The 21,088-nt window shown below is 39.7% G+C and overlaps 6 protein-coding genes and 2 long non-coding RNA genes across 9 annotated transcripts in view; 4 read left to right on the plus strand and 4 right to left on the minus strand.

Annotated features, from left to right (window-relative positions):
- Positions 1 to 17,238, minus strand: part of LOC6528949 — a 42,479-nt gene extending 25,241 nt beyond the window's left edge. Inside the window, exons 1-2 of one of the 2 annotated variants that reach the window (XM_015198722.2) lie at positions 16,471 to 17,238; positions 3,386 to 3,727 (exon numbers count right to left, since the gene is read on the minus strand). In XM_015198722.2, the coding sequence (XP_015054208.1) occupies positions 3,386 to 3,548 (163 nt within the window). In that variant the 5' untranslated portion in view covers positions 3,549 to 3,727; positions 16,471 to 17,238. Of the gene's footprint in view, positions 1 to 3,385; positions 3,728 to 8,924; positions 8,946 to 16,470 lie in introns of those variants that run through there. The other variant, XM_002089945.4, reaches the window with a different exon arrangement.
- On the plus strand, positions 7,393 to 9,931 carry LOC120320552. Its single transcript, XR_005560048.2, has 2 exons — positions 7,393 to 9,017; positions 9,431 to 9,931. It is a non-coding gene; the product is annotated as an uncharacterized LOC120320552 (long non-coding RNA).
- Positions 11,583 to 12,518, plus strand: LOC6528950 (male-specific sperm protein Mst84Dc). Its single transcript, XM_002089946.4, has 2 exons — positions 11,583 to 11,724; positions 11,777 to 12,518. The coding sequence occupies exon 2, from the start codon at positions 11,791 to 11,793 to the stop codon at positions 11,977 to 11,979; it is 189 nt and encodes a 62-aa protein (XP_002089982.1). The 5' UTR covers positions 11,583 to 11,724; positions 11,777 to 11,790; the 3' UTR covers positions 11,980 to 12,518.
- On the minus strand, positions 12,305 to 12,652 carry LOC122319438. The gene has a single exon (XM_043206777.1). The coding sequence runs from the start codon at positions 12,650 to 12,652 to the stop codon at positions 12,410 to 12,412; it is 243 nt and encodes an 80-aa protein (XP_043062712.1). The 3' UTR covers positions 12,305 to 12,409.
- On the minus strand, positions 12,369 to 13,054 carry LOC6528951 (male-specific sperm protein Mst84Db). The gene is made up of 2 exons (XM_002089947.4): positions 12,734 to 13,054; positions 12,369 to 12,674 (listed from the first exon to the last, which is right to left on the minus strand). Exon 1 carries the CDS (start codon positions 13,052 to 13,054, stop codon positions 12,893 to 12,895), a length of 162 nt encoding a protein of 53 aa, XP_002089983.2. The 3' UTR covers positions 12,369 to 12,674; positions 12,734 to 12,892.
- Positions 14,022 to 14,706, plus strand: LOC26535098 (keratin-associated protein 5-2). The gene has a single exon (XM_015199096.3). It carries the CDS (start codon positions 14,256 to 14,258, stop codon positions 14,634 to 14,636), a length of 381 nt encoding a protein of 126 aa, XP_015054582.1. The 5' UTR covers positions 14,022 to 14,255; the 3' UTR covers positions 14,637 to 14,706.
- LOC26536422 lies at positions 15,375 to 16,459 on the minus strand. The gene is made up of 4 exons (XM_015199248.3): positions 15,998 to 16,459; positions 15,835 to 15,946; positions 15,572 to 15,782; positions 15,375 to 15,515 (listed from the first exon to the last, which is right to left on the minus strand). The coding sequence occupies exons 1-4, from the start codon at positions 16,012 to 16,014 to the stop codon at positions 15,400 to 15,402; spliced, it is 456 nt and encodes a 151-aa protein (XP_015054734.1). The 5' UTR covers positions 16,015 to 16,459; the 3' UTR covers positions 15,375 to 15,399.
- A 663-nt stretch (positions 17,239 to 17,901) lies between the features above and the next one.
- LOC120320617 lies at positions 17,902 to 20,883 on the plus strand. The gene is made up of 2 exons (XR_005560149.1): positions 17,902 to 19,480; positions 19,541 to 20,883. It is a non-coding gene; the product is annotated as an uncharacterized LOC120320617 (long non-coding RNA).
- The last annotated feature ends 205 nt before the right edge of the window (positions 20,884 to 21,088 follow it).

The raw sequence follows: 21,088 nt of genomic DNA on the forward strand, positions 1-21,088 counted from the left end.
TACCTCTCTCACTTCCGCCCATTCGGGGGTTTCTCGTCAACGGCATAATGAATGCATCCGCCATGCATTGAAAACTTGACTCATATTTCATACCCCTGCAAAAGACGAGAATAAAAATTCTACGGGTACATTGACCATCTTGTTGGGGGCTGCATTGTAGTGGTTCGCCTGGTTGTTTTCCACAAATTTGTTGCATTTACGAGTATATGTGGTATTTGTGTACTATAGCTGTATATGTATATGAGATGTTAAGCCAGTTTTTCATATCGTTCTGATGATATTTCATAATCTTTTATCACATCGTTTGCACATAGTGCAAATAGTACGTTTAAAATGGCACTTTTTTCACTTGCATTGTGCAAATTAAATGCAATTTTTCGAATAAAGCATTTTAAGTGCAGCTCAGCCGGCTATGACGTGCGTAGGCCACTTTGATGTTGATACACATTATGGGATTACAGAACAGAGCTGGCATATTAATTTTCAATTGCGATAAACAATTTGGATGAAACTCAGTTTGATGAAAGAGTTAAATTAATTTATACAAATTAAAGGCGCAATGTGTTCCAGGAAATGCTTTGGAAAGGCTTCGTTTAAAAATATGATTGAGGTATCTTCATATAAAGCATATGTCGCTGTTTTAATTTCAATCACTAGCTTTTATATTTTCAATATCCTATGCATTTCGAAGGTCCATTTGTTCATCCAAATTGCAGTATAAGAAATTCCTGGTCCATACATCTGTCTAAGCCACACAGCGTACTTCAGCAGCATTAGCCATCAGATTACGAAAATATTTTTACCTTCTGCTGCTCGACGTTCTGACAAACTGCCCGACATGAGCCGCACATTTCACGCAATTGTCGTATGCTGACAAAAGGCACGTCAGTCGCCTGCCTGCATTGCAGCCAAGTTGGAATGTCAGAACAGTAAACGGCAAATGTCTGCCAGACAAAGACGACTCAGCACCAGAGCCCCTTAGCCTTTGGTGCTCCATGGCGTGCTCTTGCCATCCCATCGCAGATCCCTAATTCCTGCATCCACCTGCTGTCTTGCCGAAAAACCAAAAACAAAAACCCAAAGTGCAAGTTCCTGTGATATGCAAAGTGGAGTATATGATGGAGTTTTGGAGCGGGCTTATATGCATTTGTGGTGCACTGAAAAAACATTCTAGGCTCGTCAAAGCTAATCATGATTAGAGCCTTAACCATATTTCTTAATGGTGTCTATTTCACAAAGTTGCAGTGCGGCAAGAACTATTGTTTTAATAATTTGTTACCAATTAAATACAAACAAATCGAAACACTTTTTTTCTTTATATTTCCGGCAACATCTTGACTACATTAAAGTACATTAACATAAATATATAATACTATTATTAAAAAAAATGTATCTTCCAGCTAGAAGTGATTGCCACACCCCTGTTATATGTGTATAGAACTAAAAATTAAATTATCTTAAAAATCAAGTATATATGCACCTGTTTTCGAGGTGTAAATGGAAGGGTGCTGAGATGCTAAACAGAATCCCTGCCAGCGAAAGGCTGATAAAACGCAGGCACACGGGGGCGTATGTGTGATATGTGTGGTGAACGATCATGAAGATGACGGCGATAATGATGATGAGGGTGAAGAATGCTAACTGACTTTTGTGCATTCTGGAAAATTGAAACGGTATCTCTGGCCCAGTCGCTTCTGGCTTCCATTGTGATTGAAGCTGCCCGCAGAGAAGAAACTTTTTCCAAGCAGACCTATATTGAGGGATATAGCCAATTTTGGCCTTTGTTCTGAAGGAGAATGCTAGGAAGGGCCCTCAACATGTTGCATGTTTTTCACATGCGCCAGGCCAAAGTTGAATGGAATAGTTTTCCTTTTTTGGGGCTCGGGGCCGATGAGTTTTCCACTTAATCCCCACATGCGATGCAGTGCATTGTTTATTGTTTGCCCCTCAATGGGATGGTCACGGTAAGCACTTTCCCTTCGACGAGCCCCTTTTGTATGTGCGTTTAGCATAAATTAGAAAGTATCGATCGGGCTGTGGCGAAATTGAAAAGGCAACTTTGCCGCAACCGATAAAAGTTTCAAATCAATAACCAAGCCAGGAAATGTTTTTCGGCTAAGCTGCTAACCAGCAGAAATTGTAATTTCGAAGAGTACTGTGGGGACTTGGGGACTAGGCAAAGGAATGCGAGGGGGAAATAAATAAAACTTGTGCCCTAACCACGCATTCGGTAATTGCAAGAAAATCTCATTTAATCCCAACAAATGCGACTTCATCACGCAAAAAATTATGAAATTATTCTCCGTCTCTAGGCATCAATTGCTTTCCTTCGCCCTACTTACATATACATATACATACGGGAATATTCATCTATCTTTATTTATATATCCTTTCCCGTTGTTGTTGGCCTTAAGTTGCCTTTTTGTTTTGCTTGTTTACACATTGTCCTGCTCGCGCCTTCTGGCCAGAAAAAATGAGTATAGACAGCAAAAACGGCATTCAGAAGCATTGCTTGTATATTTAGTATCGTAGTTTCTTTTGCAACATCATCATTTTGGCCTTGTTGCGGTTGGTTGGTGGCATTTGAGAGGAGAAGACAAGCTCAATGAGTTGAATCCGTTGAGTACTGAAGCTGGGGCGGATCAAATAATTCATCACATAGTCTCCTTTCTCTTATGTTAAGCAAAGGTATATTTTATTTTTTTTAAAACATGAAACCATAAAATTGCATTATACAATGAACCCATCGCCATAAATAAAACATAAAATGTATTAAAATAAACTATTAAGAAAGAAAAGAATAGATTTACGAAACAGTTGTTTATATGTTTGAGGTAAGCACGCTTTATATTCTAGAACAATACGGTCCACCCTCGAATTATTAAACTGTTTCCTGGGCGCTCTTCTTCTTTTTCTGACCATCGTTTCATGCAGATGAATGCGCGTATTTATGAAAAATGTTGTTGTCATCGCAGCACTGTTGTTTTTATTGCCATTTGCTGAATGTGCTTTCGCCTCCACGTCGGCTGATGAGAAATAATGTTTGCGGAAAAATAAGATTTGTTTATTTTACGAACGATTGATTTCGTCTTCCGTTCTGTGCTTGCCGCTCCATTTAGCCAGCTTTTCCACCCGCCCGCAGCACTTTGCCCGCCCACTTCAGGCCACTTGTCCTCGCTTCATTTTGCGCGGCTTAAAAATTAATTATCGCCAAAGTCGGGGACTCATCTAGGACTTCGTCTGTCAGCCGGACGGCTGTCATTTATATTTGGAGGCTTTGCCGAACTTTTTGAAATATCTCATCAAAGTTTTTGTCGTCCTTCGGCGACTTTGTGTCACTTGACTTAGCTGTGATTTGGACTCGCTCAGTTTATAATTCACTTACCCGGCACCAGTATGAGAAATAGTACTAGGGATATCCAGCAGATGCAGCTACGCCCACTTTGGGCACCATGGTATCCATGGGATCCCACGTCCTTCTCCACCCTCCGCCGATTGGCCATTTGCATGTGACGGGTGCTTGCCCCCGGAATAGTGGTCTTCGCCATGGAAATATATGATTTTACTACTTTAGCGTAGGGACCGTTTCCTCCGTTTTGTTATTTTTCTTTTCTCCGTCTTTTTTTGCTTCCTTTTGGTCCTAATATATATTGGCCAATAAATGTCAATTGAATTTGGCCTATTTTTGAGTTTTGCAGAAATAGTTTTCTCAGCTCCAGAAATTTAACTGTAATTGTATAAAAATTAAAAGTAAGATTAGGTTGGATTTATGGAAAAAATGATTTCTTAAATGTCTAATTAATAATTGCAAGGATTTCATTAAATTATTCGTTAACATAATATATTATTGTACATATTCAAATTTGCAGTACTTTAAGAGTGGTCGGTCTCGAAAAAAAGTATTAAGTGCATTGAAGCCATTTAGGATCATAATTAAACATTAATATTAAATAACAGCCATTTGAATTCCAAATTCCCAAACAAAAGCACAGCTAAACTTTATTGCTTTTTGATTGCACATTAAATAATTCAGCCAGATTCAGTTGAATAATTCATTAAGTGTTTCGGTCCAGTTCCATTTGATGGTATTCGGCATCATGTGCACGCCCCAACACTCTCGGCAAATACAGTGATTAATGCAATTAACTGCAGTACTTTAATTAAAAATCGCCTCGAACACAAATGCAGAGCAAACACACACCCTCAAATCGATTTCATTTGAACACTAATCCGTGGGTGTGTTGCACTGGGTAAATGAAAAAATAATATCATTAAGAACCGGGACAAAAACTTGATCCGCAGAAAAAATATAAGGAAAATCAAATTGGAAAAACAGGATAAGCTGGCAAACTAAAAATCTTCGTTAAATAGCTTAAACAGTCGTTTTAACTATATAAGATATAATTGGGACAAACTTCAATAATTATTATTTTTTCTCGAATTACAGAATGAATGCTACTGACTTTCAAATGCAGATTACTAGTACGTATACTCTCCGGTTTGTTATCCGCTTTTGTGTTTGTATCAAGAGCGCTATAAAGTATTTTTTATTTATCAATCAGCTCAGTCCTAAAAAGGGTAAAAAAAAACTGTCTTTTCTGTGGAATTTTATTTTTATTCCTACCACTTTTATCCAATCCGCTCCTACCCTCTTCCCATGTAAACGAGCATTTCCTAATTGTATTTTCTCTTTGCCAAAAAAAGGATCTGAGGGAAGTTTAATTATTTTTCATTTAAATAAAATTCACACACTCACATGCCATTTGGTATTTACATATACTCACAGACGCCCCATTCCAAATCTTTGTTTATGTCGCAAAAACGAAGCGGCTTCGCTTTTGGCCATTTTCTTTTCGCTCTAGCCAGTTTCACACTCTTTTAAATAAAATAAAGTGACACAAATAAACTCCTACCCAATTTGGCCCTTTGAATGAATTTAGTACTTTTTTGTATACCCTTTAAAGTATTTAAAAATATGCAATGACATTATTATACCCGTTACTCGTAGAGTAAAAGGGTATACTAGATTCGTTGAAAAGTATGTAACAGGCAGAAGGAAGCGTTTCCGACCATATAAAGTATATATATTCTTGATCAGGATCAATAGCCGAGTCGATCTGGCCATGTCCGTCTGTCCGTCCGTCTGTCCGTCCGTGTGTCCGTCCGTCTGTCCGTCCGTCTGTCCGTCCGTCTGTCTGTCCGTATGAACGTCGAGATCTCAGGAACTACAAAAGCTAGAAAGTTGAGATTAAGCATAAAGACTCCAGGGACATAGACGCAGCGCAAGTTTGTCGAATCATGCTGCCACGCCCACACCAACGCCCACAAACCGCCCAATACAGCCACGCCCACACTTTTGAAAAATGTTTTGATATTTTGTCATTTTTGTATTGGTGTTGTAAATTTCTATCGACTTTCAAAAAACTTTTTGCCACGCCCACTCTAACGCCCACAAACCGCCAAAAACAGTCAGTGTTGAAGACTCTCCTTCGCTACACTAGCTGAGTAACGGGTATCAGATAGTCGGGGAACTCGAGTATAGCGTTTTCTCTTGTTTTATTTTAAAGCGTTCCACAATCGGTTTGATCGATTTTTATGAAATCATTTAATAAGTTTTACTTTATTTATACAAAATATGCGGAACTCTGCTATCGAAAAGAGTTTTATGCTAAGAGTTTTGGCATTTCCCTTACTTTTTATTGGTTTCCAAATGAATTTGCCAAATTAGTTACTAGCAATGCAGAAACACTCGCAAAAGCAACTTAAGGGTAGGGTCCCCGTGGATAAAGATTTCCCTCACACTGCATTTAAGGTAATGAGCACATACAAAATGCAATTAAAAGCTTGTTGCCAAAAATGCAATTTTACGTGTCTTTTTCTTTGCTCTCTGCTGAATACACACGTACATAATTGGGTACGTATATATTTAAGCTTGGACTTTGCAGTTTGAGCACAGCATGTAAAGCATTAATGCACTTTATGGGTCCCAACCGACAGCGAATGCTTTTAACGATGCTACGGTAACCGTAATGGAGAACTAAAAAATATAAAGTGCAAAATACTTAAAGCTCAAAAATTGTTTAAATGAGTTTTCGGTTAAAAATTACAGACTTATAAAAAATAATATTCGTCTTAAATATGCTATTTCTTAACTAATTCTAGAGGAACATACAGTTATGATGGTTGAATTTGTATCCCTTTACATATTTATCTGTTTTATTTTTACTTGTTCTTTAACCGTAACCGTAACCTGCGCTCCCATAGCTTACCATACATGGAAATCGAATACACTTCAAATAACACTTATTTTTCCTTGGAAGTAAACTGCTGCAGTTCATTGGCCCTGCTGATGCTAATTTGCATTATATTTTCATTTTAACTTTTTTTATTCGTGCTCCTCCTTGGATACGGCTCACTTATTTCATTTGCTTGATACCTTGTGGCTTTCGAATTGTTTGCACAATTTATTTCAGCTTCGGTTCGGGTTCGGAAGTAAAGTTGCAAACGAGACCCAGTATGTCAAACATTTTTGTGCCGTTTTGCTTGCCTAGATTTGTGGGTCAAGTGGAGCATGCATGTGCATAAAGATGTGTATGCAAATGCGAACCTATCTGTGTTCGAATGGATGCGTTTGGAACCACAAACTGCAATTACCAGCAGATCAAAGTTGATGGAAACATTAGATTGGAAACATCAGATTACCGTTGCCAATATGTGCGAATCGGTAAACGTTGACCGCTGATCACCAACAATGATTTATTATATATATAATTCTCATGCTAAATGCTTAATGTTTACGATTTGGTATGACATTTTTTTTTAATCATATCAAAATAAAATATATTTTGGTACATAATTATTAAAAATTGTATTTTGTTAGAAGATAACAAGTTATGCTCTAAGAAAGCGAGATAACTGTTAAGTTTACACATATAATAAAGGTTTTTAATATTCATTTTAATTTCATTATCCACTTCAATGCAGTAACATCATATCAGCGAGGGATAAAAAACAAAAAAAACCTTCATAATTATAAGTGATTCCTGAATACCAAAAAGGTCAATTAAGCACACCTTTCATTGTTCGGCTACCATCAGAGACCCTTTCCCGCGGAATTACACCTGGCATAGAAGCTCACCTGCCTGGGTGTGCTCACGTCATCGCTGCCGTGCAGCTGCCAACCTTTCTTAGACCGCAGAAACTCATTACAGCCCCTTCTTGGCCACTCAGCTCCCCGCTTTGTGTGCTCCTTTGCAATTGCTGTCTCTGTCGCGCGCTGCGTTTTTGCAATTTCGCAATTAAAACTTTCATTAAAGTAATTAAAATTGCAACAAAATAAACAAAAATACAATCGAAATCTGCAAGGTCTAGCGCGAGGGGCTTTTGTGTTTTTGGGGGATGGAGAAGGGCGCAGGATTTGACAGACACACAAAAATGCAGTTAAAACCCGTCCGTGGGGGACTGAAAGTGGGTGGCTGGAACAAAAGACAAAAGTGTGACAAATATAAACAGGGGTATAAATAAAATGGTTAAGTGCAGGATGGCTGCCTGGCTGACTGGTTGGCAGGGGGATATAATAAAATGTGGTAATTGTAAATAAGTGGAAAATGAGTGCCGAGCAGAGGCGGGGGAGGGCGATGGGGAAATTGTGCTGCTGCGCTGTGCTATGCTGTGTCTATTGCATTTGGCGGGATAACATTTTAAATTCAAATTAAACGACCGGCAAAGCCACAAAGGGATTGACATGAAGTTAGTGCCACCAACCAGTGTAGCAACAAAAGGGAGCAAAAAGGCGACAACTTGACTAAGGGCGACCACAGCTCTAGTTGGCAGCTGTCGTTGTTGCACCAGCATTTACCCATCCATTGTTTTGTTTGAGCTTGACATTTGCATGCTAAATACAAAAAATAAGGGGGGAGTTGCAAAGTTCGAGCTGAAAATGAAATATGTACTGGGCTTCTCAGCATTCAATTAATTTCCAAATAATTTGCAAATGAGCAGAGGAGCGAAAAAAAGAACAATAAATTTCAATATTAAGAGAGCCATCATTGTTTTGATGCCGATTCCCTGAGGGTGCATTTTGCCAAATTAGTTTTCTCTCTTGATACTTCATGTATATAAATTGGAAAGTCAGGCGATTAAATCTGAATCGCAGGGCAATTAAAAACGTATAATGTCGAATTGGGGTCACCTTTTGAACATTTAAACTGTTTATGGGCGGAGATATAGTAAATGCTTGTGAATGCAATGACGAAGATAACGGAGACAGTTTTGTGAGCAAGCTTTATTAAAGGCAATAGAAAACTCAACTCGCACAAATCAATTGAGAGCGCTCATATAATTTCTAGCCATTCATATTTTCAAATTTATATTCATATTTATATTGGAAATTTGATACCTCCGCTGCCACATTTGCTGAGTTTTGTCAAGGAAATAAAAGATTTCACAAGGCAGTGCGCAGACAATTCAGCAGGCAAACAACCAAGCCAGAAAAACGTTTAAAGGCAACTTGACACGCCGGCAAATAAAATCTAAACTTTTAAAGAAAACCCTCATCTTTTCCTCCCCCGTCCAATCCACTGCTGGGTCGAAGAAGCTAAAAACGAATACGAATACGAAAAGCAGTAAAAAAAATGATAAACGCTTCAACTGATGACACATTCAGTTTCACACACGAACGACTTTCAATTTACATTTGATGTTTTATGTTTCGCAGCATTTACCAAACGAAAAGCGAAGAAAAACCCAATGAAACGGCCGGGGGATGGAGCGAAAAGAAAAAGAATCACTCATACGCACCCACGCACACGAGGATTGGCGCCCGACGTTTGACGCCGCATGGCAAAAGCGCTTAGAAAAGAAATAGCATATAGTGAAAAAAAAAAACACAAAAATACTCGGTGCCCAGACCAACCAGGACTTACCAAAAGGCAGCCGCTCGAAGGAGTGGCGGCAGGAGCATTCTGCAGACGACAACGGTGCCAAGGAGACGACAGGCGGGATCCAGGCGGCGTTGGGTAAATAAACGAAAATATTTTGTACTTCAAATAGAAGCGAACAGCAAAGAAAAACCAGAGTTTCAGCGACTACTTGTGCCTCGAAATGCTCTATAAAAGTCTCACTAAAACTAGGACACATAATTGAACCAGGATTAGGGTTAATGAGTTGAATTGGTTCAATTTCGTATTTAGTATAATTTTTAAAGCCTTTCATGGGTGTTATAATAATATATCAGTTTTGACTTAAAGTATATAGTTACTGTGCCAAATTATTAAATGGGTTGCTTATTTCTACGATGGCTGTATAATATGACATTTTGGTTGTTAATATCTATATATTTCATCACAGTCCTAACGCACATTACTCTTCTAGACAAAACGAAGTCAACTCTGTGCTCTTGAAAATCTAATAATATTTTTTGTCCACAAAGCAGCAGGAATTCCCAAAAAGAACGAACTTTGGCCAACTTGTAATGAGCTGCACTCAAGAATATTTCCTACATATTGACAACTTCGTAGTGTAAACTTTTCAATGGTCACTTATGAGCTTTTCCCCGAAAACCGATGCTTGACAAGTTGCCTCTTTTGAGATCGGCCACAAAGGCACTTCAAATGGAGGCTCACACAAAATAGAAGAGCTATACTCAGCATGCGGTCAGCACAAAACAAGAAAGTAAAACAAAAGCACCCAGAAAGCAGTTTGAGCAGAAATTGCCCATAACGAGCACTTGACCAAGGACAAAATGTGAGATGCCAGAGTTCAGAGGAATTTCACATCTTTTGTATACCTTTTTATTTCGAGGGCATGAGTATCTGTAGCTCAATAGCCGTTTTCTTGTGGCGAATAAATTTAAAGTGCCCCGAGAAAAAAGTGAAAATAGCGTTGCACTTAAAGACCTCACATTTGTCTCAATGAAGGCCATGTCACATAAGTAACGTTAAGTTCTCCTTTTTACCTAATTTATACAGTTTACGCTAGGCGGTTGTCCAATGTCCAATGTCCCAAAGTCCTGCGGCCCCTGCGGTCTCCCATTTATGTCCTGATTCAGGGAGTGGAAGCCATATAATTGCGCTTATCTCTTGGCGCACACTCAAGTGGCCCGGCTCAATATGTTTTTGGAGTGAAATGAAGTGCCCATCGTATCCACTTGGAAAAGAAAAAAAATAGAAAAAAGGCAGGGCGGCAAGGAGGCAGTGGCAATGGAATCCCGGCAGAAATTTTTGTATTTGATTTAAAAGGAAATACCTTTTTTAGTTGAAGCCTCACTTGTTTACCGTGCTGTTTTGCTTTTCCCTGGTGTTTCTCCCTTTTTGTGGTGACATTTTTATACACTGTGTGGGGGATAAGTTTTTGGCATCCTACCAATGAGATTATCTTAAGTGGGGTGTTGTTTCTCGGTTCGAAGGAATGTCTAGAGCCCTCAATTGCAGTCTTGGAGCAGGGTTCCCTTTTTTGGTTTGTTTAAAAATGAGTTTCGCAATAGTTCTCAACTGTCTGGGGGTCTGTGGTTTTTCCTTTTCTCTAACGCCGGTCTGTTGTAGGTAAATCGAAGTAAATTGTTTTTTAAACAAGTTAAATGAATAAATTATGTGCGCAAATATCCAGAATACCCAATACAGAGGGATTCATTGTCAATGAAATTATTTTTATAAAATGCAACGTTTGAGGCAAACACAAAATTAGATTGCTGAGCTCCACTGTGCACAAACAATACTGTGACAACATTTTCTGTTATGAATCTCCGTTCTAATCATCTTAATCTGAATAACATTTTAAAATTAAAGCTTACCGATTTAATAGCATTTGAAGAACTAATATTTTGTTTAAGTAAGTTACATCTTCTAACTTCTGATACATACTCTTCCTATATATGGATATGTATGTATGTGCTGCGAGTGCATCTTTTGAAAGCCTCAAGTGTGAACACACATTATAATAAACGCCTCAATTGTTGTTCAGTCATCTGCGTAATTTATGTTTAGCTAATGTTCAGGGATCGATGAGCTTGTCAGCTTTTGTAAATCACAACGCCCGCAGACGCACACGAGGTCCTGTTTATTCTATATCCTGTCCCGCACACACATGCCCTAACATTAGCCCCCCGAAAACCAAAGGAAGCTGGGAAATGGCGTTAAGGTTGCTTCGTTGAGTCTAATAGACTTTCATGTCTGCCTCGACATTGCCGTTGCTCCAGTTTAGAGCTACGGCACTGTAAAGAATCCTTTCGGCATCTTCCAACCCAACTCATACTGTTGTTATTCTGCCCAGAGTCGTCGTTTTTTTTATACATGTTTCAATGATTTCTTATTTTTGTCGGAGGAGCGAATCTGTTGCGCTGCTGTTTTGTCGTTAGAGAAATTCAATTTTTTTTTGTATTTGTCGCTTCGATGTTAAATTATTGATGTGTGAAATTTGTGAGCTCAGCCAGGAGGAGAGCAGCATCAACAACTTGACTTTGATCGATTTTTAAGGCAGTTCTCTAGCGCACTTTGATTTTTTTTCTGCCTTTCTAACTGGTTTAAAATTTCCACATCAAGCTGGCTTTGGAAAGAATTTCCCTGGGCCTGGGCTTTGAATTCTTAGCTTAGCTCATTCCAGTCTATTCGTTTGTTTTGTAAACAGCTCGTACGCTTTCACCAGTACATAAACCAAAAGTACAAAAAAATTTCGTTTAATCAATTTTGAAAATCTTTTCTCAAGGATTTTTCTTGCCTGAAACAAACTGTGAGTTCTCCTGTTTTTCCTGGAGTGAATTTATATGGAACATCTCCTCTAGTTAACCTCCCGAAGATGTGTTGCCAAGGAGCCTGTGGATCGGTATCGTATGCCTTGGCTTATGGCCCCGTCGGACCGGCTCTGCCAGCCATGAACTATAATAACTGCTGCTGTGGACCCAATCCCCCCTGTGGTCCCTGGACATGTCCTCCTAACAGGTGCTGTTGCGCCGGCGAATGGGGTTGCTTTGGGCCTTTTTACTGAGAATCTCTAAAGTCCGGAAGGACCTGAACAACAAGACGTGCGATTTTTCTGTACTTTTGGTTTGAACCACGTTTTCTCTTGCACAATGGTTCGAGCTTTTCACTAAATTAATGTATTTAAAAAAGTAATTCGTTTTATTTACTACGATAAGAGATAAGAACGAGAATGTGGGCGTGGCGGAAAGCTTCTAGGCAAATCGATAGAATTTCAGAAATTACTCAGTAATCAGAAACATTTTGGCGGTTTTTGGGGCATGGCAAAATTGTTTGGCAAATCATTTTTTCTTGGCATAACAATGTTGAGAAATCTGCAAATAAAAACTTTGTTTCTAAGGTCCCTCGAATTTTATTAGCTTCCTTTGGGAATAGGAGGTACAAGAAGATTCACACTTATAATTTCATTAGTATAACCCCGCATGTCCTCCTAATGATTACCCCTCTTCCTTTTTTTTCTGACTACTGTCCAGTGAGCAAAGCTGTGCCTCCAGTGGGGACAGGATGTGCGGGACATAGCAGTTGTTGGTGTTCTTCTTGCGGCTAGTATCTAGAACATAACACTTATCGCAAGGACCGCAGGGCGTGGGTATGAAGTCCCGACCGGTGAAACGCAGGGTGGACAAGGGAGGATTATTGCAGGCCAGGTCGTAGGAGGCGCAAGCCCAGCCACCGCACATGGTTAAGCAATGGAGGTAGAAACTAAATGGAAATGGGAATGATTTAAATAAAATTGTATAATAACACAAAATGAAACTTACCCCGGGAAAAGCGTAAGTTGTTGTTCCGACAATGACTGGACGGGGACTGACTGGTTTTTGTTTAATGCCTGACGGTTAGAAGTTCCCAAGGCCTACTTTAAGAAAGTGAAATCCTGGACCCTCCACCCGGTCCTGTGGCCACTCCAGGTCAGAGTTCACCTAGCACCCGCAGCAGCCACCGCAGCAACCGCCGTAAATGGAGCAGTCATCACATGGACCGCAGGGCGTGGGTGCGAAACAGCGGCCAGAGAATCGCAGTGTCGACAGGCGGGGATTGCAACAGGCAATGTTGTAGGAGGCGCAGGCCCAGCCACCACACATCTTGACTTGGTTTAGGTTTTCCGGAACCTGTGCTCTTTTAACCCTTTTTTTTGGAGAATAGTTATTAACCCTGGAGCAGACACAAAATCGAGCGTTTGGTGCCGAAGTGGAAACGGAACTAAAGTGGAATGGGTTTTTCAGGGACCAAAGGCGATTTTTCGCTCTGACAGCTATTGACAATCTCATCGACGCCGCCCTCGGGGTAGTCTACGCTTCGGATATCTAGTCTTAAACAAAAAAGCTTGCTAAATTGAAACCAGAGAGTGGATTGCTCACTGTTGCTCTAGTGAAAAGTATGGAACTGAGCTTAGAAAATCCGAAACAGGGATCTTTAATCAATTAACAATTGGATACCATGTCATTGCATCTTTTAAGAGTATTTAATTGTTGCCTTATTTTATTGTTATTTTCTATGACATATATATAAGCTTTACATATCAAGGTACAATTCACTTTAAGGTTGAATAGCATGGATTCTGTTCAGAACTTCATAATTCCATTACTTCTACTACGACTTTTAACCCGCACCGTTGGCCATGCAAATTTCTATCCGCCATATAGCGAACTGTGATGAAATTTTTTGCCGCTCAGGTCCACGATACTTCAATCCTCCTTCTATTCATTGAGGCAGAGACAATCAATTACAATACCTCCCAACGGACCAGATCTGGTAGGCAAACCCATACATGGTCAACTGTGCAAATGTAACTGAGCGGACATGGGTTCACGAAGCGTGGCGGTTCAGGTTGGATATTCCTAGCCGACATATGTACATAGGTACATATGTCTTGGTAATGTAATTGTAATTGTAAAGATTTGGTGAAAAAATAAGTCTGGTAGAAGAATTAAATATGTAGAAGGTAACTTTCCAAAAAGGGCTTACGAGTAGAAGTATAATAAAGTTACTATCAAAATTGCACATTATCTATACAATCTAATTGATCTAAATGATTTCAAGCGCATGTATCCTTGCCTTATGTGTCACTCTTTCAGGATATATTTGAGGAAACTGCAAGTGGTTTTATTCGACAGTAACTATAAAAATTTCCCAGTGGACTTGCGACTATTGGCGGACAAAAAAGGTGCTAAATAGGCGCCAGGAGCTGTGTGCTGACTATCCATCACTGCCCCGGAGTATTTAGCATTTTTTTTAGCGGCAACTACTTAGCAACAGGTTGCAAAGGACTAAGCCATTTCTGGGATGAGTTGCGCTGCACCGCGATGCCGACCGCAGTTTGGATCCTGTGGGTCTGGTTGTAAGCCCTGCAGCGGAGGTGGCTGCTGTGGATCCTGCTGCGGAGGTGGTTCCTGTTGCAGGGGTGGCTGCTGCGGGTCAGGAGGTTGCTGCGGTGGATCCTGCCGCGGATCATGTGGTGGATCCTGCGGCGGATCATGTGGCCCACCGCCCTGTGCCGTGGTTTCGTACCGCCTGACCTGCGGTCCCGTGGGTCCCCTGCTGCCCTGCATGAAATGCACCTGCAACTGCGGATGTTGCAGCGGCGGCTGTGCGCCGCCCTTCTATTTTGTGCCGAACAAATGCAAGAATTGCTGGGAGTGGGGCTGCTTTGGTCCGCTGTACTAGTACCCTGTTGTAGCAGTTGTTATGGAACTTTTCATATTTTTGAATGCAATAAATTCACGTGTCGGACCTATTTGCGCCCTTTTTTTGTTGCCTTTTTGACAAGCTAACAAATGACCGGGGTCCAGTTTCAGGGTTGCCAAAGTTTGTTCCATGAAAATCATTTAACATTCGAACTTTTGTTAGCTTGCCCGCAAAAAAGAATGAAATGGGCAGGCAAAAGTTTCCATTCGAGAGGCTAGCAAAACAATGGAAAAATGGTCAAAATCTGCAAGCTGCTTGTTTTGGTTTTGCATACGAAGTGAATGCGGGGGAAAAACAAAATATTCGTTTGAAAACCTTCCAATCTATTTGGTTACACGACGTACTTATGTAGGTCATGGATCTGACAGTTTTTGTTCAGCTATTCGGTTGTATTTTTTAGCCACGCTTGAATAGCGAAGACAGGTCAATTGAACGATCTTTTTGACAACGGTTCGGGCCACCAAAATATTTTCGTTTAAAAACTTCCGCAGCTAAAAACAAATTGACGCGCTTCTGACCATAAATTTCTTTTTTAATTTAATATCAATTTTATTTGGTTTACAAACTAATACGGTAGTGTTGGTTTGGAAACAGACACAAACACACAAATTTACTATCTAATTAAAATTGGCAATTCTGATTATTACAGCCATTAAGATTTGATAGTAAAATTATTATCCAAAAGCCCTTTTTCAACGGAAATACGATTGAGAATAATTTTAAGTACTTTTTTCTAGTATATTTACACGCAATATTTTAAAAACTTCATATCCAAGCCGTGTCTTTTATGCGCCTGCAAAATGTTCTTCATAATTCTAACTGATGGCCTTTTCTCAGTGGTGTAGGTCTGTACCAAATCTATACAAAAATGAACTAAGTAGTAAGTGAACACATGACATTATCTTTTCACTTACAATTGGCCATTCCGTCACTTTCTTCAGACGAATCTCCGCCTAAGCAAGTTAAATGAACTGCATAATTTTTATTGTCGGTAGCCAGAAAAACACTTTGTCGAGTCGCCAGAGGCATTTCCGGTGAATAATGTTCCAGAAAACATTTGAAAGGTTTTGTATTCTGATATTTCAACCAGCGGGTTATTATCCAAACGTTACCATCAAAAATGGGCTAGAATTTGTTTACTTTTAAATGTATTGTTCAAATGTAAGTATCAACGTACTGGGTGAACAGAATTTTTAATAGCAGCACATCCATTGTTTTTCACAATGGGAAATTGCCTTTGCAGAGTCGGTAAAGGGCAAGACAGAACTATAATTTCCACTACTAAAATTCTAAACAAGTTTTGAATGAATTTTACAACACGTAGTTGTAATGAGACTTACTGCAAAAGCCGCTTCATTATTCTGACCAATTCCTCTGCTGGGATAAATTAGTTATTACGATGTGTCATGCAAATCGAATTATGGTTAATGCAGATTATTACAGCATGAGTAATTAGGTTAAAGCGTCTTTTACAGCACAAAATCAGATTTCTTCTTACATTTTTGGTTACAGTAATCTGTGCAATACATCATTTTAAACCATTAGGACTTGGAATTTTTTCTTTCTTAAAAGATTATTCCTGTCTAAACTCAAGTTTTTAGAAAATAACGAAAAATCTTCAATAAGTATTTTATTTAGGTGTAATCGGACTACCAAAACATATTCCTGTAGCCAAAAATGAGCTGGTTTTGCAAAATCCACAGCCTACACGACGTAAATTGTATGTTAAGAGTCCCAATAAAAAGCCGGAGCCGAATCACAGATACAGATATCATCATCACCAAGTCGGAACGCTCAACGGAAAGTAACTCACCTTTGGGTAACTGGTGAAACTGGGAAAATGTTACGACTGCCGGCAGTTGTTGTCTTTGTGTGTTGTGATTGTTGTTGTGCCGGCAATAAATTAACTTATTTTAGCACGTTACACGACCTCCCATACCCAGATCCACACACATTCAACTTGGCTGCTTTTCTTTCCGCACATACACATGACACTAGATGGGCCGTGGGTGGTGGTGGGTGGTTTACTGAAAGGACAACGTCAGGGGATTTTGGGGCTGTACAGAATATATATCCCGCACTGGAGGATAGGGGGATAGGGCTTGACCTATGCTCTTTGCCCTTACTGTAGTATTTTGCGGATTTTGCACATTTCTCACATATTTTTCATAATTTTCGCGAGCAAATCGCGTAGGACGAAAAAAGTGTGTACGAAATAAAAGTTTTGCGAAACAAAAAAGTTTGTCCACTGTTTGCAGTGTTCGGGGTTTCGTTTGTTTTGGAAACACTCAAATCTCTGGTGAAATATTAATTTTCACAAATTTTGACACTTTTTTAGCCGGCATTTGCTTGTCCCAGCGCATTGCAGATTCCTTTGCAATTTTTGTTATACGAATACGAAATTTTTGGGTTGTCCGGTTGAGCTGTTGTTTATTCTTTGTTGTGATGGGGATTTTATTAAAATTTATTGGCTCGCTGGCCCTCGTCGTCGGCAGTGTTGTTGTGGTTGTACTCGTGGGCGGTGGCGGTGGCGACAGCAGAGCGAACCAAACGATTTGACATTATCAACGTAACTGAAGCATCAGCGGCAGGAAGCTGTCGGCCCTCGCCGGAATACCAACAACAGCAGCTGCTGCTGGAGGACCCGATGCCGATGCTGTTAAGTAGAAGCTGGAATTATAGGAATTCGGCTGTGCTCGTGTCCTGCCAGCGAGAGCACAGGATAAAGAGCTGTGGCCCTCGGCAGTCGGCACTTGACGAAACACGAGTCAAAGCCAGGGAAATTTTAAAGAGCGCGGGAGAAAGCGGCTAAGAGAGAGGCTATCGTTTGTGTTACGTGGTGATGGAAAGCTTTCAAGTTCGAAATGTGGGTTGCTTGCTTACAGGGGTTCATTGGGATTTATTTTACAGTTAAGTCAACAGAATGTAACATGCACAGGGGCAACGCTAGTCTCAGTAAGCAGAAATCCCTGTTAAATAATTATTATAGTCCCCATTCACCTATTTAATCATTATTTGGACCTACTATTATTATTATTTTGTGACCTTATACAAACATAAATCTTGACGCATACTACAAATTAATGGTCCATATAAGTATAAGGAGCTAAAATAAAACATTATATAATTTACTTATTTACTCATCTGATTTAAGTGTTGCCCAATTTGGCATTTACTAAACTATACTCGTATTCTAAATTGGACTTCTCTTCAATACAATTTAAATAAATCGTGATTAAAAGTTACTGGCTGTGGCATCCAGGAGAAAGAAAAACTTACGCCTGAACCTTAGCAGACAGCGACTAAAGTGGTCAACAACAAACGGAACTAATGCACAACATGCAGAATGGAAACCATATTGACAAGATGCAGTATCCATGGAGAAAACTGTAGGACGGGTGGAAAATAGAGCAGCAGCGGTTGAAACATAAAGCAATAAACAAGAAAATACCAAATGCATACGAGGCAGCAAACATGACAAGCAGCACTGGCAGCAAACCAAACAGAAAGGATACTCGTACATGAGAACATGAATATACATATATATATATACACATATATTTTATATATATGTATATCCTCGGCGCTGGATGCCCTGTGTGGAAAGCTTTGGCTAGACAATAACTGTAAAATGTAAATATTAATATTGTCATAATAGACAAGACAACTTGAAAGGCAGAAGCCGTGGGAGTGGCGTGTCCAGAGAGGATGACGACGACGCCCAAGCGGATGCGATGACTATTGCCCCTATGGATGCCGATCCTGACGAGTAGCCGCAAAAGTGCCGTTAAGCTGCGCACTGTCGAATGCGAGCGTTTCAAAGCGAAACGGATGAGACCAAATGGGAAACAGAATACAAAATGTCAGCTCATTTCCGGTTGCTTAATTTGAAATCGTTGTGCCAAAAATTACAAATGAGCTGACAATGGCACACCGAAGGAACCAAACAAGCGAAAAATAACAGGACACGGCAGGACATGGCTGCCAGACGGAGAGGGGCATGACGACAATAAGCACAAAATAGCAGCGTCTAATACGCAAAATAAACGAGAACTGGCCACAGCATGACAGCCAGGATAACACTGGCCAGCTGGGCGCAGTCCTTTTGCCCCCTAACCCCATTGCCATATCGCCCCACAGCCCCCTCTCCATTAAAACTCGCACCACACAGCCCCTCGTGTTTTACAATTTAACGCACATCCTAGCAAGGCAACGCCCCATAGTTTAATTTTTGTCTCCTCGATGTGTGCATGCAATTCGTACACTTACCAAGAAGGATGGAAAAAAGATTGTAAGAGAATAAATAATACACGTCGACATATAAAGATATAAATCCGCTTTACCCTTCAACAGAAACTAGTTAAGTTGGAGTGGTAAAATAACTTGAGCTTCTAATACATACGGTATTTCTTTCAGTGTTTTCTCCCTCTCTGTCACTCGTTCATCTCTATCCCTCTTCCGCCGGCCTTGCTGCACTCTAATCTAATGACGACAAGCGTGAGGGCCAGGAGAAGCTCCTCTGATAACCACGGCTTTGAGTGTCGCTCTTTTATTGCGTATACGCCATGTGCAACTCACATACTCACACAGGGATGGACGCCACAATGTGTCGAAAATTTGGAGCGTCCATCGTCATTCACCTTTTTGTTGAGTGCAGGCGATAAAATGTTCGGCGAGCACACCATCTACCATCATCAAGATCTTTCCTCCACCTCCTTCTCACCTTTCTTGCCCTTCAAGAACTCTTCCATCTGCTGACAGCATTTTGGCCAAGGAGTCTCTGCCAAATGGTCAAGTGGCAGACTATGAGTAAAGTGAAAAAGGTGAATTCGATTGTTGCTGAAATAACGTGAACTTTTAAGTAAATTTTATCATTTCTTTAGTCATTTAAGGTGGATTCACATAACATGAAAATGAGAAGCCTATGAAGTAATTTCTGAAGGAACAATCGACTGTATAATAAGTATATAAAAATTAAGATAAGATTGATAGAAAGTTCTTTCAAGTAAGTTGAGTTCTTGGAATTATTTCTTCTTTTTCCAATGAACCAGCAAGCAACTAGGAAACCCGTTTACACCTTACCTAGCAGTTTACGTTCGACTTAATTAACGTTCAACAACTAATTGAATAATTTATGCAAGTCAAATAAATGACATGTCAACATATAATTAATTGTGGCGCCCAAAATGCCGCTAAGTAAACGAGGAATCGCGGAAAAGTTCTCAATTTATGCATGATTTACATCTACCATGGAGAAGCGTGGTCTCTTTTAGCAGCTAATTAAATGTTTGTAATGAAAAAACATAACAAACAATGAAAGTGCATGGTGAGGGAAAACTAAGCCTCTTCTTGGGGACCAAGAGTCCGCTGTTTTTCCCAACTTGTCTTGCACTTTTGAGGTCATCCTGGGAGTCTCTTAGGATGTCCTTAGCCCTGTCAGCGGCTCCTTCTGTTGGCCAGCATAATTTTGTTATTGTTTCTGCATTGCATTACAAGCAACTACGGAGCAACTATTGCTGCTGCTCCATAATCTATTGGATTAGTGAAAATTCAATTAGGCCGGGCCAAGGAGCCTCCATTTGCTGCGCAGGATCTAATGAAATTAAACTGCGAGCTCTTCAACTTTAAGTTTAACACTACGATGTTCCCTGTGCTTTCGGCAGCAATTACTTTTGTGCGATTCAGGCCCGCTGCTCGTCAAATATTTGTTTAACGGGCTAAACAAAATGTCGCCCACTAAATCCATGTCAAAATCCAGCTATAAAAATAATAAATAAACCTACAAAAAAATACCTAAATCATTCGATCTACGAGAAGCGCAAAAAAGGCCGTAAAGCTCTATAAAAAATGACTGTGAATTTCAAACCAAGTGCAAACATTGTTGTATCACAAATATTTACAACACTTTAAACTATATGGCAGCTTTTGAAGCAGCAAAAACCAACCACATCAATGGGCAAAAACAAATGTGTATCAGTAAATGATTGCAAAAATGTGTGTTAAACAGCCCACACATAAAGGGACCAATTAAAAAATCGAATTGGAAAAGATTTCGGAAACTAAGAATGTAAAATTAAATCATAGGAACTATGTAATAAAAATCAGAATACCTATATATTATTTGCTAATATATATCCAGATAAATAACCTTACATTTAGGAAGGCGTTTCAGAAAGTATTGTAAAAACTTACAAAATGTAATCAATATAGTTTAGTCTGCCAACAAGTTTTGGAATTTTTAATGGACACATATTTTTAGTGCACTTTTTAAAAGTAATCCAGCTTTGAATTCTCTTGCCTGCTTTGGAAATATAAAATGATAGATTTAACGTTCAAACAGCACATTATTTCTACAAAAAATACTTTGTACAAACATTGGGATTTCTCGGAAATCTAAGACAATTGAAGTTAAACTATTAAACTTTTAAGCT

Source organism: Drosophila yakuba, chromosome 2L (assembly GCF_016746365.2).
Source record: "Drosophila yakuba strain Tai18E2 chromosome 2L, Prin_Dyak_Tai18E2_2.1, whole genome shotgun sequence".
In the NCBI taxonomy this organism is placed as follows: domain Eukaryota; kingdom Metazoa; phylum Arthropoda; class Insecta; order Diptera; family Drosophilidae; genus Drosophila; species Drosophila yakuba.